At 35.8% G+C, this 17,018-nt stretch overlaps 3 protein-coding genes across 4 annotated transcripts; 1 reads left to right on the top strand and 2 right to left on the bottom strand.

Moving 5' to 3' along the window:
- Positions 1-2,402: 2,402 nt before the first annotated feature.
- On the top strand, positions 2,403-8,836 carry LOC110226720 (probable helicase MAGATAMA 3). Of its 2 annotated transcripts, XM_021019238.1 has the most exons (21): positions 2,403-2,580; positions 2,972-3,130; positions 3,201-3,345; positions 3,565-3,698; positions 3,829-4,050; positions 4,343-4,534; positions 4,627-4,662; positions 5,057-5,142; positions 5,252-5,302; positions 5,534-5,645; positions 5,744-5,849; positions 5,930-6,027; positions 6,195-6,296; positions 6,386-6,478; positions 6,884-6,937; positions 7,105-7,163; positions 7,268-7,352; positions 7,498-7,869; positions 8,040-8,162; positions 8,279-8,365; positions 8,467-8,836. In XM_021019238.1, exons 2-21 carry the CDS (start codon positions 3,023-3,025, stop codon positions 8,656-8,658), a joined length of 2,457 nt encoding a protein of 818 aa, XP_020874897.1. In that variant the 5' UTR covers positions 2,403-2,580; positions 2,972-3,022; the 3' UTR covers positions 8,659-8,836. The 2 variants fall into 2 exon arrangements, with proteins under 2 accessions (XP_020874897.1, XP_020874898.1); XM_021019239.1 differs by lacking the exons at positions 2,403-2,580; positions 2,972-3,130; positions 3,201-3,345; positions 3,565-3,698 and having other exon boundaries at positions 3,962-4,050; positions 4,434-4,534; positions 8,467-8,804.
- A 50-nt stretch (positions 8,837-8,886) lies between these two features.
- Positions 8,887-11,038, bottom strand: LOC9304267 (probable splicing factor 3A subunit 1). Its single transcript, XM_021019240.1, has 3 exons — positions 10,917-11,038; positions 10,226-10,767; positions 8,887-9,957 (listed from the first exon to the last, which is right to left on the bottom strand). Exons 2-3 carry the CDS (start codon positions 10,760-10,762, stop codon positions 9,166-9,168), a joined length of 1,329 nt encoding a protein of 442 aa, XP_020874899.1. The 5' UTR covers positions 10,763-10,767; positions 10,917-11,038; the 3' UTR covers positions 8,887-9,165.
- A 478-nt stretch (positions 11,039-11,516) lies between these two features.
- LOC9306300 (probable splicing factor 3A subunit 1) lies at positions 11,517-13,000 on the bottom strand. Its single transcript, XM_021017004.1, has 3 exons — positions 12,132-13,000; positions 11,986-12,064; positions 11,517-11,919 (listed from the first exon to the last, which is right to left on the bottom strand). Exons 1-3 carry the CDS (start codon positions 12,998-13,000, stop codon positions 11,680-11,682), a joined length of 1,188 nt encoding a protein of 395 aa, XP_020872663.1. The 3' UTR covers positions 11,517-11,679.
- Positions 13,001-17,018: the final 4,018 nt, after the last annotated feature.

Genomic DNA, 17,018 nt, shown 5'->3' with positions numbered 1-17,018 from the left:
TGTGGCAAGGTTGGAATCTAAACAATAACTCATTCAATGAGTCTACTAATATTGCAGTGTATGGAGGAGTCACATTATACAACATTGTGTTCAGAGTTTCAAAGGTGGACTAATCGAGCCATGGAGCACAAATGCGGTTGTTCAAGATCGTATGGCAACTCTTAGCATTATGTTTATCTACTTAAACAAATTCTTAAAAAGTTTGCATTCTTTCAAGGAATTTGGACTTTTAGACGGAGTGCAAACTCAATATGAGAAATTCAGCAAAGAATCCAATCAAAGATTCGACCAGAAATAGAACTAGATTACTAGACCATGTTATTAAGGTTTATTATAATTCAAGAAAATCCTTTAACCAAAAAATAATTGGAAGAATTGCCTGTAAATTTTTTTGGATAAAAAATAAATCCAGAGAAAAGGAAAAGTCAATTTTTGCAAAAAAAAAGGAAAAAAGATACTCAGCTACACGAAGTATAACGGAATACATGGCTACACATGCCAAGTTTAAAAATGTACAACCAACTACACGAACTAAATGTATTGCATGCCCACATATACCAACTATATGACGACATGTGGTCAACATCACGAACATCTTATTCTGGTATACTAATCATCGAAATCCGGCGTTGACCATCGTTGACCTGTATTGACCAACAAAAATATTCAATTTTTTTTATATTTTAATATTAAAAACAAAAACAAAAAATTATCCTATTAAATCTTTTATTGTATTGTATAATTAAAGAGGAAAACACATTCTATATAGTATATTCAACTTAAATAAATTTTGTATAGGCCTGGGCAAAAAACCCGGACCCGATACCCGAACCGATACCCGGACCGAAAAAACGGGTTGGGGCGGGTTAGGGTATTAGAAAATTACCTCATTGGGTAGAGTATTGGATTACCCGTGGGTATCGGGTTGGGTCGGGGATTACCCGTTACCCATTTAGGGTACCCACAAACCCGAAGAAATACACATGTTTATATATGTATATAGATAATTAGATATATAGTCTTATATAGTTATATACTTATATGTATGTCCTAGGTTTTAGGTTTTGTGACTTTTGACGTTTGAGTTTATATATGTATATAGATAATTAGATATATAGTCTTATATAGTTATATACTTATATATATAATTATATATATGTAATACACATATGTTTATAGATAATTAGAATCTATTCTTAACACTTAATAGTGAAATAGTCATCTTTGTTATTTTGGATTGGATTTAGTATTTGAATGTCATGTTTGATGTTCTATTCTCTTTATTTGTTCATTTGAGTATGTAAAGTGATTTTAAACTTCGGGTATTACCCAAACCGACCCGAACCCGACAATACCCGAAACGGACCGGAACCGAAACCATAAGAATACCCGAATGGACCATAAATTCATTACCCATTCAACCCGAACCCGAACGGGTTTTACCCGAATCCGAATGGGTTACCCATATGCCCAGGCCTAATTTTGTATATATATTTAATAAATTGATTATTATAATTAGTTAGTTTTTTCAATTTCAAAACTAAAATAAAAGTGAAATAAAAATAATTAAGCGAATTCCTTATTTTTACATTGTCAATAAAAACATTAACTTCTTATTTTATAAATGTTTTTGCTAAAATCAATATCGTTAGATTTTTTATTTGCTATATATTAAAAAAAACAAATTACGACCATTTTTGTTATTTATCCGTTATTACGAAATTTTTTTTAATAATTTTAATTACATAAATTAATAATATATTAAAGTTAGACTAAAGAGTATGTAAAATTTTCTATGTTTTTAACTATGTATTATGATTTTGATTTTAGCAAAAAAAACTTAATATTTTTTAAACATGCAAACTTTAGATTAAAGAGTCATATACTCAATTTTTCTAAAAAAAATAATAAAATTTATTTCATTTCACTTTTAGTTTAGTTTTGAAGTTAAAAAAATTAACTAATTATTAAAATCACTACCGGTCTATACTAAAAAAATTAACTAATTACTAAAAAAAAATTTTTGAATATTTACTAAAAGAATTAACTAATTACTAAAAATTTTTTTGAATATTTTTGTTGGTCAATGCCGGTCAATACCGGTAAACAATGGTCAACGCCGGATTTCGTTGATTAATGTACCGGAATAAATGTTCGTGATGTTAAGCACATGTCGTCATATAGTTGGTATATGTGGGTATGCAATACATTTAGTTCGTGTAGTTGGTTGTACATTTTTAAACTTGGCATGTGTAGCCATGTATTCCGTCATACTTCGTGTAGCTGAGTATCTTTTTTCCAAAAAAAAAAAAGAAGATAAATTAATCCGAAATTAAAAGTGAAAGAAACTAACAAGTTAAGAAAAATTAAAAGAAAATTTATAGGATCCGTAAACTGGGCCTTGTATTGTTTCGGGCCACCACCAAAATTATCTTAATAAAAAAAAAAAGTAAGTAAAAGGAAAAATAATATAGTATTTAAAAAACAAAGGAGAAAAAGAAATTAAGAAGATTCAGTCTTAAAACCCTTTTCCCGGTTACAGTAACTCTCTCCGCCGTGTTTTCTCTTCTTCTCCGACTGGTAATTTCCTCTCTCCAGAGCTCTGATCTCCCGTTATATATAATACCTTTGCTTCCTCTACACACAACTTCTCGCTCATATCTTGTTCTCTATAAATTCAAATTGGGTTTTTCTCTGTTGGTGAAAATAGGCTCTCTTATTTGATTAGGTTGATGCATAATAATTCAATTTCGAAAAAGCAAGCTTCAATTATGTGCACAGTTTCATTGCAACATGTATCTAGCTGTATCTGCTTTTGAATTCCATAGACTATAATTAAAAAAAGATGATAACAATTTAGTTTACTGATTATACAATCACATTATGCTTATGCTTGCATTGCATTTATAACTTTCTTTCTCAGTTTTGTTTTGGTATGGCTAATGTTTTTGTTTGATACATGTTCATGTAGAGAATCCGTGGAGGTGAATTTGGAGTTGATAGAGAGAGAGATTAGTGAGTAATGGCGATCGACAATGGCAAGCTTCAAGAAGAAGAAGCCTCAGCTGTTACTCGTTTCTATAATATTATTTTGGGTTGGGACTATAAACAGCTTACTAAAGAGAATGAGGTACTTCATGATCATACAACTATGTGTTTTCATCGGTTTCATTTAGCTTATTCCATTTTATGTAATGCAGAGAAAAAATAGAAAGGATTCTAAAGAGAAGTTGAATGTTGTGAAGAATACTTATAAAGATGTTGATGATTATTTCGAGACTTTTGAACCATTGCTCTTTGAGGAAGTTAAAGCTCAAATTTTGCAGAATCAAGATGGTGAAGAAGGTTAGATCCATAAAACTTATATACAGATGTTTATAATTGGCTTTTTTTTTTCCTTATTACTTTTGTCCATCCATTGATCATGAAAGAAAGTGGCAGTTGTTATGTTCAGCTATCAGAACTAAATTTGTATACTTGTTGTAAGATTTGATGTTTAGATAACTAGTTCTTAACATATTCGGCTCTGGTTGTGGAAATGACTTTTGTCTTTTTTCCTCTTAGCATCGGTGTGTAAAATGAGATTGGTAATGGAGTGCAGCGAGGCCGAAGGGTTTCACTTTCTGTTAGTCACATACGAACATGAAGAGGATGAATATCTTGCTCAAAATGATCTTTTATTGCTATCAAAAGAAGAGGTACATATAATATTCCTTTGTTATTGTTTGATTTTCCTAGGTGTTGTATCACTTGTATTTCTGATTTTGTACTTTCTTGTATAAAAGTCACCGTTGAATGTTGGATTCACTTAGAGATTAAATTTTCCAGGTTAAAGGGACTTCATTTCCTTCATCTTATGGGTTTGCTGTAGTGGAACATCGTCAAAATAATCTTCTTCGTCTTCGGATGTATTTAGCTGAAGACATTGTGCAGATAACCAAAAATACTAAATCCTCTAGAACAAAGTCATTTGTCCAAGCGCTTTCAAATATGCGTTCTCTTATTACATCATCTGCCAGCCCTATAGAAAAAAGGGTATTCAGTTTAAAGGTCAGTCGTTATGACACAGCAACTATGAATAGTTATATATATCATTTGTTTTTTTTTCATAAATTGGATAAATAAGCCTTAATAATGTGGTCTAGTATTAGGTTGTGTTATGCTAGCTTGGCTTCTCTTTTCTCTTTCTTTCATACTTTAATACTAGTTAGAATCTGATTTTTTAATTTCTGTTGCTTAAACTTAAGCGACTTTTGTTGTCATGCTACATATCCTTTCTAGATAGAATATAGTTCCCTTTTTTCATACAACCTCTTTCATGGATGGTTTGTTAATCTTGTAGTTATGTGGTTTATCAACCATTATTCGGGAATATATAGCACTACGATCAGTTAGTTCACTCCCTTTCAAGGATTTAATCTTCACTGCAGCAGAAAAATCTTGTGGTTTTGGAGATGAGGCATGGAAAATATCTGGACCTCTGAATGGATTCTTTAACGAAACTCTCAACAAATCCCAAAAGGAGGCAATTGATGTAAGTCTAGCCATGTAATTTCTTTCCTTAGAGACGTTGACAGTTTCCCTAACACAGAATTGGGCTCTTCGTTTCAAAATATTATTTTGCAGGTTGGTCTATCAAGAAAATCCTTTGTCTTAATACAGGTTGACTTCTTCACTTAACTTGTTTTTGTTTTTTGTTTTTAGGTTGACATATTACTTAGCTTTTTCATGTTAAGATTGAATTTCAAACACGCAATAATTTTCTATGCAAATGCCCTCAATTGACTTGAAATTAAAATTCTCCAGCATGCTTACTGAGCTAGCACTCAATGTCTTTCTGTTTGACTATCAAGATTGCCTTTAAAAGGTATGTAGATGATATATAAAACAGAAAACCAAAATTATTCTAAGTCGGCAATATTTGGGTCATGTTGACTACATGGATATGAGAAACTTCTTTGTCAATAGGGATATAGCAGACTTGTTTTCCAAATTGCATTGAAAAGCCAATGAATTAACCTATGATTTGAATACTAATTAGTCTATCCTTCTTTAGGGTCCTCCAGGTACTGGGAAAACTCAGACGATTCTTAGCATTCTTGGTGCTATTATGCATGCCACTCCAGCAAGAGTCCAGTCTAAGTATGAATTTCTTACATGCTATCCTTTTGACGCTCACTTAACTATGTGCAGCTCCAAGTAAGATTATAGATACGCTTTGCATTCTGAATTTCCATTTTTTTCATAATAGGGGTACAGAGCATGAAGTGAAGTGTGGTATTCAGATGACCATCCAGGAGAAGTATGGTTTTCCTCCCATTTAAGATCTTTTAAATATTTGGATACTCAGTTCTCGCATACCCAGATGTGTGTTCATAATGATTGGAAAATTTAGTATTATCTCTATCATGTGGTGTTTTATTTGAAATCTTGCAACTTAAGAGGAATTAGAATAATATTACATTGCATCAATAGTTTGGTCCATACCATACATCCCTCTTGGTGAACATATCTCACTATATCTTGTCTGCAGATACAATCACTGGGGAAGAGCCTCTCCTTGGATTTTGGGTGTCAACCCTCGAGATGCTATTATGCCTGAAGATGGTGATGATGGTTTTTTTCCAACCTCAGGAAATGAATTGGTAAGTCGGAAGATTTTTATTCTGAGACAAATGGTAACCTACATTTCTTTCTTTATCATATAGTAACCCCACTTATCTGATTCTCTTTTGATGTTCAGAAACCGGAGGTGGTTAATGCAAGTCGGAAGTACAGATTACGTGTACTTGTCTGTGCTCCATCAAACTCTGCACTTGATGAGATTGTGTTGCGGCTTTTGACTACGGGTATGTGGTTTATCCAATACATTGTTTCATTATTTGAGAGTTGGTAATGGTCTTATATGTTATGGTTTCTGCACTTTCAGGTCTTCGTGACGAAAATGCCCAGACATACACACCCAAAATAGTACGCATTGGTCTCAAGGCACATCACTCCGTTGCGTCAGTATCGCTGGATCACCTCGTATGTATCTAGTAGCTTTTACACTTTGATTGCCTTTCGTCCTGGCTTAGTTGTGGTTGCTTGATCTAACTTTGTTAAAGAATGTTCAACTGGGAATCTAGCTGTCATCAGATAATTAAAGGTCTGTTGGTTGTGGTTGGGTACTGTTCTGACAACACCCTTTGCAGGTGGCACAAAAGCGTGGCTCTGCCATCGATAAACCAAAACAAGGGACCACAGGAACTGATATAGATAGTATCCGCACTGCAATTTTGGAAGAGGCTGCGATTGTATGGAGAATTATCTTTCGTATTAATGTAATTCAAAGCTTTTCTTTTTCCTTCCCTGAATATCCACTTCTGTTTCTTTGCACTTTCAGGTGTTCTCTACCCTTAGCTTCAGTGGCTCTGCACTTCTTGCTAAGTCTAATCGTGGTTTCGATGTCGTTATAATAGATGAAGCTGCACAAGCTGTAAGCCCCTTCCAATAGAATATGGACTAATGCTCGATTTGTTTGCTTAGTTTACACACTCTAAATGCCAGATGGTTTCTCTAAATGCCAGATGGTTTTATTTATAAAAGTGGAAATAAAAAAAAAGATGCTTTGTTTTTTAAACTCAAGTTTCATGAGTTCTCATGGCATGTCATTACATAGAATTGAGTCATGTCTTCGCCCTGACCTATGTTGAAGTATCAGGAAACTTTTAATCCTGGTTTCGTTCCTAGTCAGAGTATGTCGTGTATCTTAAAAGTAATTGTTTTTGCTACGCAAGTGAAATCAGCTATTAACTTAAAAAGTTTATGCAGGTAGAGAAATTGTTAGTGCTTATATTCAATGTTCATTGCTAATGAAATTTACTCTTGTGTACTTTGCCAGGTTGAGCCAGCAACTCTTATCCCTTTGGCCACCAGGTGCAAACAAGTATTTCTGGTAAGATCCAATAGGTTACCCTTCATGTGTCAACATTGCAGTTAGTTTCAGAGTACATAAAATAGATAGATGATTCGACACACACCATAAGTTTATGAGTTAATGATTAATGTTAAAGGCAACTTTGGTAGCTATGGATATCCTTAATACAAATCTATTTTTACCAGGTAGGGGATCCAAAACAACTCCCAGCTACTGTAATCTCAACTGTTGCTCAGGATTCTGGGTAAGTGCTTTAATGCAGTCATTGCATCCAAACTTTATCTGTTTATGTCTCTCTTGTATAGTATTGACACTATTGGATTGCTGTCTTTCCTTTCTATTATGAAGGTACGGTACAAGCATGTTCGAGAGACTTCAAAAGGCTGGCTATCCGGTAAAAATGTTGAAGACCCAATACCGGATGCATCCAGAGGTACATATTTTCATCTGGCATCCACTTAGGATAGCTATTTCACAAGATTCTTGACCAAGCCAAATAATTGTAAATAGTTAGCTTAATTCGTACTTAAATGATTGTATCTCATTTTACACTGCAAACAATTTTAACTGAAAATCAGATAAGAAGCTTTCCGTCAAAGCAATTCTATGAAGAGGCACTAGAAGATGGATCTGACATTGAAGCTCAGACTACTCGTGACTGGCATAGATACCGGTGCTTTGGTCCATTTTGCTTTTTTGATATACATGATGGGAAAGAGTCTCAACATCCAGGAGCAACTGGTTCTCGGGTAAATCTAGACGAGGTGGAATTTGTTCTTCTCATCTACCACAGACTTGTAACCATGTACCCGGAGCTTAAGTCAAGTTCTCAGCTAGCTATTATATCGCCATATAACTACCAAGTAAAAACTTTCAAAGATCGGTTCAAGGAGATGTTTGGTACGGAGGCAGAAAAAGTGGTTGATATCAACACTGTTGATGGGTTCCAGGTCAATATTCTACTCTCTGCACAGTTCAACATCAACTGTGCTCATAAACAAACTAAAATGCATTAGATTCTGCTTTTATACCAATGTCAGAACTCGAACCGTAGAAATGAACTTACAGTCCAAAGTTTTCATCCATTTCTCTTTCTTTTTTACCTCATCTTGATGAAAAGGGAAGGGAGAAGGATGTTGCAATATTTTCCTGCGTCAGAGCTAATGATAAAGGACAAATCGGTTTTCTCTCTAATTCTCGGCGTATGAATGTGGGGATTACACGAGCCAAGTCTTCTGTATTGGTAAGGCATATAAGGAAAACTTTCATAGAAACGATTCTCGGGCTTTTTCTGCATGTATATTCCCTCTCTCTCGTTCTATCTCACGGATCCATACTCCATTGAAACTTTCTTATCAGGTCGTTGGTTCAGCTGCAACATTGAAGAGTGATCCGCTTTGGAAAAACCTTATCGAAAGTGCTGAGCAAAGACACCGATTATTCAAGGTAAAAAAAAAAAACTTTCTTTCCTTTGTGTTAAAAGTGTCAACCTTGCTGCAACATATTGGGGTCAAGAAAGAAGAGTGTTGATTTTGTTGTTGTTGTAGGTTTCAAAGCCATTGAACAATTTCTTCAGCGAGGAGAATCTGGATACGATGAAAGTGACAGAGAACATGGAGATTCCTGATGCACCGTCGTATGAAGACGAAGCTATTCCGGTGGCACCATATGGTGGAGATGATGACTTTGGAGATGGTGATGCTGATCAAGACGATGTAGCCATGGCCGAAGAAGAATAAACACTAGAAACCTTTTCGTTATTAGTTGGAACATACAAATTAGAGGACACCTTTTGAACATTTAAATGTATCTTGGTTCTAATTATTTGTAATTTTTTTATTTTTTGGCTTACAATTTATATAATAAGAATCTCTTCTTTGCTTCTGCTAAAATGATCTCATTAGGTTCTGAATTGAAGGAACACTCAAAAACATTTTGGGGGAAAAAGGTATTTCTAGAATCAATGATTCAATTTGGAATAAAAGAATGAGATATAACATCCTTATTGATATTTTTACAAGTCAATTTGTTTAGTTATTGAAAACTTTAGAATAGAAACCAAAATGCTCTAAAAGAGCTTCACCATGACCCATAAGAAGTAGCTGCCAAAATAAAACAAACTTAAGTCAATAAGTAATAATCATTCTTGTAGCAGTAAGAGAGAGTTTTAAAACATGTATTTAAAGATTGATCAAAAGCATTCCCTTGTCCCAGCATCTACAAGCCTTTGTGTCCATCTCTTTGTCTCAGACCACGTCCAGTATTAAGATAGCTCCTGATTTCACATTGTAATAAGCAAGTGACCTATCATTGTCCTTTAAAACCGCTCTATTTCCACTTAACATGTGTTTGTTTGCTGGAATCTGGACCACCTCAGCTATTTTCTCCTTCAAACTTGCTACGTTTTCGGACAACGACTGCACTGTGATCTTAATTACTTGCCCGTCGGGAACACAAATCACCCTGATTATAGACAAACCCTCATGTTGTGCAAGAAACTGGTCTTCTGGCTCAAGTGGAACAAGGGCTGACTCATCCAACTCTGGTCTCTTCTGTGGAGGAAGTGGTGCAGGAGGAGACATTTCAAGCATAGGTAGCAACTCATGATCCTCCACAAAATCTTTGGACGCAGAGTTATGCCATTCAATCATAGAATTCTCCCCTCCATCAAGCCATTTAAGCTCCTGAACATGATCCCATAGAATACGTTCGAGAAAAGCCTCAAGAATGGCGGTCATATAGGCGGCATTGTTATTCAGCTTATCTTTCAAATATTTGGGAGGATTTAATACTTGCGAATACCCAACAACAAACTCGTTGAAGAAAGAGAACCTGTAATCAGTTTGCTTCATAAACTCAAACTGATGGTTCATCATCACTCTTTCCATCAGTTTCCCACGAAAAACATCCCCATACCACGCCACAAACTGCCCTGTGACCTTAACGGTATCAAGCTCCTCGAGCGTCATCCCTTCAAGAACTCTACAATCTAGAAAATTAGGCAGATCAAGTCTTTGAGACTGAACCCTAGACGGAGACTTTATCATGATTCTGATGACAATATTCAGTAAGCCTTCTCTGGTAATAAGCTTGAGCAGGGTCAACATCTGGTGAGCTCATAAGAAAGTCGAATCTTGCATCATTTGTATTAGAGGCCATGACCATCATCTTAAACTGCCACCCATATTTGGAAACCAGAAATGCCACTCTGTCGACAATGGCTGGAGTTTGGGCATCTGGAGGGGCATGAAAGATTTTGATATCCATAGGATATGAAACATCAGTAGCTCCATTTCGATTCTGAACGTAGCATTCAGCAATCTTGCGCTGATAATATTCGTCACGAGGATCTGATGCGTATTCATCAAGCTTTTGCTTGTACAATGCGTGATAAGGATCTTCAGAGCTTTTCAAGAAGTTGAATCTTTCATCATCTGTATTAGATTCCTTAACCATCATCTCAAACTCCAACCCAAATTTGGAAACCAAACGCGCTGTTGTATCGACAATACTTGTAGTTGGTACATCTTTAGGTGCGTGAAAGATTTTGATGTTTGGTTCATTTGTAGAATCATCTTGATTCTGAGCAGAATATTCAGCAAGCTTTCGCTTGTAATATCCGTGACAAGGATCTTCCGTGTTCCTCAAGAAGTTGAATCTTGGATCAGTCGAAGAGGCAATGATCTTTTTCTCAAGCTCCAAGCCGTTTTTGGAAACAGAACGTGCAGTGCTTTCGATAATAGTTCTAGTTATGATATCTAGAGGTGGCTGGATGGTTTCGATACTCGTTGCTTCGGAGTTGTTTTGCTCTGATTGCAATTCATTCTGCGTCGAACTGGGCATTTTTTCTACAATAAGAAACCTTAAATCAAAATCAGCTTCTTCGAATTTGACCTAAATTGAAAAATCGCCACAACAAACTAGCAAATCTACTGAGATAGGTTCGTCAACGCGAAGGACTACTTAGGGTTTTGGAGAAAGATAAGAAACACCGTACCTCCGCCGGAAAGGAAAATCTCCGCCGCGAGAACGCCTTGACTTCGAGAAAAAGGGAGAACGGACGACTTCGAGATTTAACGAAGCTTGGCAATCAAGGAAGAAACTGAGCCATAGGCTTAGCACATTTATAAACGAAACTCCTTGTTGAGGTTTTCTAATGGGCCTGCTTTATTATTTGGGTTTCTAATGTCGGCTTATAAAATATTAAATTAATTTGTGTAATTTAGTTAATACAATAATCTATTATGTTAAAAACATAGATTTTAAAAATTATTTTTATTCTTATAAGTTTATGTTAAGTAATTGTATACTTAACTTTTGTTATCTAAGAGATGTAATTTTATGCTTAATTGTGGTATGTAAGTTTGTGATAATAATATTTCTATTAAAATTATTAAGTTCTATGACTTTATTAATAGATATAATCAATTAGTGCAATTGAATAAATATAAAATGAAATTTGATATGTTTAAAAGCAAATATTGAGAAATAAAAATAAAATTATTATATTGATGAGATACAACAACATTTTTGGTAATTTACAGTAAAATCAGTTAACTATTAAAAACATTTTGGAAAAGAAACCAAACTGCACTAATTATTCAAAAGAGCTTAACCATGACCATGTTATAGAGGGATCTTTCAAGATAAGAATCCCACACAAACTACACTCAGTAGAGCTAGAGAGAGTTATAAACATATGTATTACAGATAGAAACAAGAGAGGAGATTGAGAAGCATTTATTTCCCACAAGCGTTTGTCACAGAGACAGTGTTAGGGTATCTCCTACTCCAACATTGTAATGTGCAAGTGACTTGTTGTCGTCGTCTAAAACTCCAGCTTTTCCACTTAACTTGTGTGTGTTTGCTGGAACTTGGATCTCCTCAGCTATTTTCTCCTTCAAACTTGCCACGTTTTCCGATAACGACTGCACTATGATCTCAATGACTTTCCCACCACCACCAGCATTTGGAACAGAAACCTTGATTGTAGACGAGCCCTGTAAAGAACTGCTAATGATTAGATACAACTCTCAGAAGAAAGGACAGTAAGAAGAGAACATTACCGGATTTTGAGCAAGAGTCTTCTGGAACAAGGGCTGACTCTTGCAACTTTTGTCTCTTTGGATCTGGTTCCTCAAGGTCCTTGTTCTTTAAATCTTTGGTGACAGAAACATGCCAATCAAGCATAGCCCTCTTTCCTCCCTCCAACCATAGTTGGTGCTGGAGAGCACTCCATTGAAGACGTTGGAGAAAAGCGTCAACAATGGTAGTCACATAGTCAGCACTATTAATCAGCTCTTGTTTCACATCTGCCGGGGGCATTAGTACTTTGGAAAACTCAAGAACAAACTTAGAGAAACATGAGTACCATTTAGCACTTTGTTCCAAAAACTCAAACTTAGGAAGAATCTTTCTATTTTTCAAACACAACCAAAAAGCACCACCATACCACGCCACAAACTGTGCTGTGAGCTTCATAGTATTAAACTCCTCGATTCTCATCCCATGAGGAAGACAAATAAGTAGTCGATTAGGCAGGAATATATACTCAGCCTGAGCAACACTGAGTCGTGCTGCAGCAACCACTTCTTCATCAGTAATATCATCTGAATTAGTAGAATCATCATCCACTTGAGAACGGTATTCAGCGAGCTTCTGCTTGTAAAATGCGTGATAAGGATCTGATCTTCTCATAAAGTTGTATTTTGGATTGTTGGCTTCAGATTGCATGAGCATCTTCCCAGCCTTGAAACCCTTTTTGGCAACGTAAAGTGCTGTTCCTTGGATACGATTTGTGACACCACCTGGAGGTGGCGGAATGATTTTGCTACTTTCAACATTATCATCAGAATCATCATCAGTAGCATTATGATCATGAGATGCGTTTCGGTATTCAATAAGCTTGTCCTGGTAAAATGCGTGATTAGGATCTGAGCTAACAAAAAAGGTGAGTTTTGGATGCGACTCCAAGAACTCCTTCTCATACTCAGCCCCGTTTTTGGCAATGAATTCTGCTGTTCTCTCGATGATAGTTTTGAGATCATGACCTTGATATGTATCATCATTATTCTCGGACATTTTATGATTTTTTTCTACAACCATAAGCAATTAAAATATCAGTTTTGACCTAATTTATTGGTTTTAAAACTATCAGATTCTTGTAGGAGAGAGATAAGAGAAAACGTACCTCAGTCGTGAAGATGGCCGTGACGTCGAGAAAAAAAAGCCGAGAATGAATGCTTTGGAGAAATTGACAGGTTAGGGTTTACAAGCACTATATTTTGAATACATACTAACTATCTGACGGTTTCGATCTCCTTTAAAAGTGGAGATAAAAATAGGAAACGTTATTGCTTATATTCTCCTCAGTGTTCATTTTTTTTTCTTGCAACCATATTGGGATCGATGTTGTTGTTTGATGGGTATTATTAACCGGTTCAATGAAAGAAACGAAATCCCAAATACCAAGGTTGAACCGGAGCTATTAGGTCAAGGTCTCAAGGACAAAATAAGAAAACACTTTTTACTGCTTTCAATAAATTAGTTTGTACTTAATTAGATTTAAGGGATCAATCTCTAGTGTTCTATTTTGTTTTAATCATGTTCCTTGTTTGTAGGATCATGCATGGTCGATCTAATTTGCTTCTGTTTTGTATTTAAAGACTTTCATGTACAGATGAGAAGGCATAGATGATAGATCAGAGAAAGGTTTCTAAGAAATTAGTGTTGTGTTCTTAAACTTAGGAACATATGACATAGGGTAGGTATCAAAGCCATTGAACTATTACTTCAGGAAGGAGAATCTGGAGAAAATGAAAGTGAGGGAGAAGGATGTTGATATTCCTAATGCACCCGAGTACCAATAAGAATTGGGTCAAAAATAAACATACTTATTTGTTTTTGTCTTTCTTAAAGCAAAAGAAACATGGTGGTGGTGGTCACTGACTCACTGGTGACGTTCCGTCCCACACTCGCACTTGCACACTGGTTGCGACAACACACCACATGTTCACTAATTTTTAATTTTCCTTTTATAACTAGTAATTAACTAGTAGATCTATATATTTATATGGAAGGAAAAACTACGACAATTACCACTTTTTTTCAATTTCTTTCAAAATTTACTACAATTATCTCTATCTTATCAATTATACCACATTTAGAAGTTAAGTTACGTTTTTGCCCTTATTTGTTTGGACAGTTCTTGCTTCCCTATTTATCTCTCCTCCCTCGATACACGTGCGCTTTAACCGAAAAATATTATATTTTCTGAGACTAAACAATTAACATTCGTTTTTTTGTCTCCAGATCTTGTCTCCGATTGAAATTCTCTGTTGCGTCTAGATCTTGTCCCCGATTTCATCATCTTGCTCTATTATCATGAATCCCACATTTTGTCCACCAATTGTTCTCATTTAAGGGTTTTAAATTTTATTTAGATTTTTCACCATCTATTTTGGTCTACAGATTAGTTGAGCATTACTGTTTTCACCTACTCGGATTATTGAATTTTTTTTCCTTCTATTGCAGAATAACAGAAAGATCCAGCTGTCCCCGAGTAAATCCAGATTTCTGGCGGGCAAAACTACATCATCTGGCGATGGACAATCAAGAGAATTGGATGATAAAAATCATCACACTCAATTTTTGATCTTATTATATTAATCATTCGATTTGAACTTGTCATCTAATTCTATTAACCATTCTATCTGAACTTGTCTCCGATCTAATTTTATTACTCATTCGATCTGAACTTGTCCCCGATCTAATTCTATTACCCATTCGATTTGAACTTGTCCTCGATCTAATTCTATAACCCATTTTATCTGAATTTCTCTCTGATCTAATTCTATTACTCATTCGATCTGAACTTGTCACTGATATAACATATTATTTAAATATAATTATATGCAATTGTAAATGTGCAACATTTATTGCAGCTTGCTTCCTCTTCTTCCCGTCAGTGTCAACTTGTCCCTTTATCTGACACAGCAGTCTGTCACCATCAAGGGCAATTTCGTCTACAAATTTGTATGTGGCAATAAAATGTGGTAGATTTTGAAAACTGTTTCCAATTGTGGTAGATTTTGAAAGCCACTTCTCAAAAATTGGTACATTTAACAAGATTCTCTATATGGAAAACAAGAAGGAAAGAATATGAATAAAATAGAAAGAATTGATTTTAATGATAACATTTTTAAAAGAAAAACAAGATTTTACTACTATTTCACCTATTTAAATTTAATTAGTTTAATTAGCAAACTTTGACATAATCTTTAATCATAATAAATACGAAAAATTAAGACGTTACGTGAAATCAGGAGAGAATATTTAAGTTTTCTTTATAAAGTTATTTTTACGTTTAACATGAAAAAAAGATTTGATCTCATGTTTTGGCAAAGTGAGATTCAAATCTCATGTTTTGACAGTTATTCCATATAATGACGAAAATGCCCCTGACGAAAAACCAAACGGCACAGTTACGTTACGGTTTAGTTTCATATCGCGGTTTAGTTACTTTTTGTTTTGAAAAAAAAAAAAAAAAAAATTCAAGAAAACGAAGAATTCATCATCTTCGTTCGACATCTCCGAGAGATTCGAGAGAGAAGTAGAAATCAGTTCGGAATTCATTCATCCATCTTCGTTTTCGACATCTCCGTTCGAATTGTCTGCTACTTGATTTGAGGCATTGCATTGAACTCGAAAAACCGGCGAAGAGAAAGTTCCAGTTCTTCCGGCGAAGGCGACCTGAGAAACATCCGGCGAGATACCAACCTTCGCGATGGCTGGGAATAAACCAAACGACGTAGTCTCTAGGAAGAAGCATACGCAGGAAGGCCCCGAGAAGGACAAGGTGGAACTCAGAGTATCCCCGAGGAGGAAAATCCCTCCGAGAAATCCGCCGGAGGAATTGGGTAAGTTCCGATATTATTCCGTTTGTAGTTTCTTTGGGTGTATCGGAATCTTAAAGCTTGTTTGATTAAAGGGATAGAAGTTGCCGGATTTTGCTAAATCTGTAGTTTGAAAATTTGAGAAGTTGAATTGGAAATCTCTGTTTCCGCCAAAATTCAGATGTTGAGTATATAATGATGATAATTACTGTGTACGTACACGAATTCATACATCCATACTTAATTGTATATCACTTGTAATTGCAGGCAGTACAAGCGTGGCTCCGACTGAAGATCTTATAGTTGAAGAGTTACCACCTAGACTCTTTGCCCTAGACCGGTACCCTGTGAAGACGAAGATGAACGCGTACTCCAAACCGGAGTACCTTTCTGACATAGCGCAAGTTCTTAAGGGAAAAGAGGAGATGAAGTTTCTTCTCGAGTCTCCATTTGGGGACCTTTTTAGGATACCTGCTAACAAGTCTTCCTTCTCAGGTAAGCTTGTTCTTGGACTAATATGTCGTCAGTTAGTGACGAGTAAAGTGAATGAGATGTGGATGGTCTTCGGCGGTCATCCAATAAAATTCGGATTAAGAGAATTTAGTCTGGTAACTGGTCTAGAATGTGGGACATATCCCAACAAGAAAGACGTGAGGGATGTGCTAAAGGTTAAAGCTGGTAGTCAAAGTGTCTGGAAAACCCTGTTTGAGGAGAAGTTTGGGGAGAAGGCGAATCCAACAGTGAATGATTTGGTGGTCTGGCTGAAGGAGGAGGAAGCCATGGATGGGTGGAAGCAGCTGGCCTTATCTCTTATAATCTTGGTAGATGGTGTGATAGGGTACCATAATAACCCCATAAGGCCTTCTGAGTTCACTGTTGAGATGACGAAGGACGTGCAATTCTTCTGCAAATACCCTTGGGGAAGGGTGTCTTTTACCCGTACTTTGGAGAGGATAGCAAAATTCCAAACCCCTTCAGATGCTCAAAAACTGATAAGGTGTGTAAAGGATGGGTCTTATGCACTACATGGATTCCCATTAGCACTCCAGCTGTTTGCGTTCGAAACAATCCCATCTCTTGCTAAGCTAGTACCTGATGATGAAGCTAACAGGACATTTACTCAGAGGTCTATCCATCATCTTGCCTCTCTGCGGGCAATCAGGACATCCAGCATCTTGGAGTGTGAGGCTGCTGAAGAGGTATGT

This window comes from Arabidopsis lyrata, assembly GCF_000004255.2.
Source record: "Arabidopsis lyrata subsp. lyrata unplaced genomic scaffold ARALYscaffold_7, whole genome shotgun sequence".
Taxonomy (NCBI): Eukaryota; Viridiplantae; Streptophyta; class Magnoliopsida; order Brassicales; family Brassicaceae; genus Arabidopsis; species Arabidopsis lyrata.
This window is presented reverse-complemented; position numbering and strand designations above follow the sequence as displayed.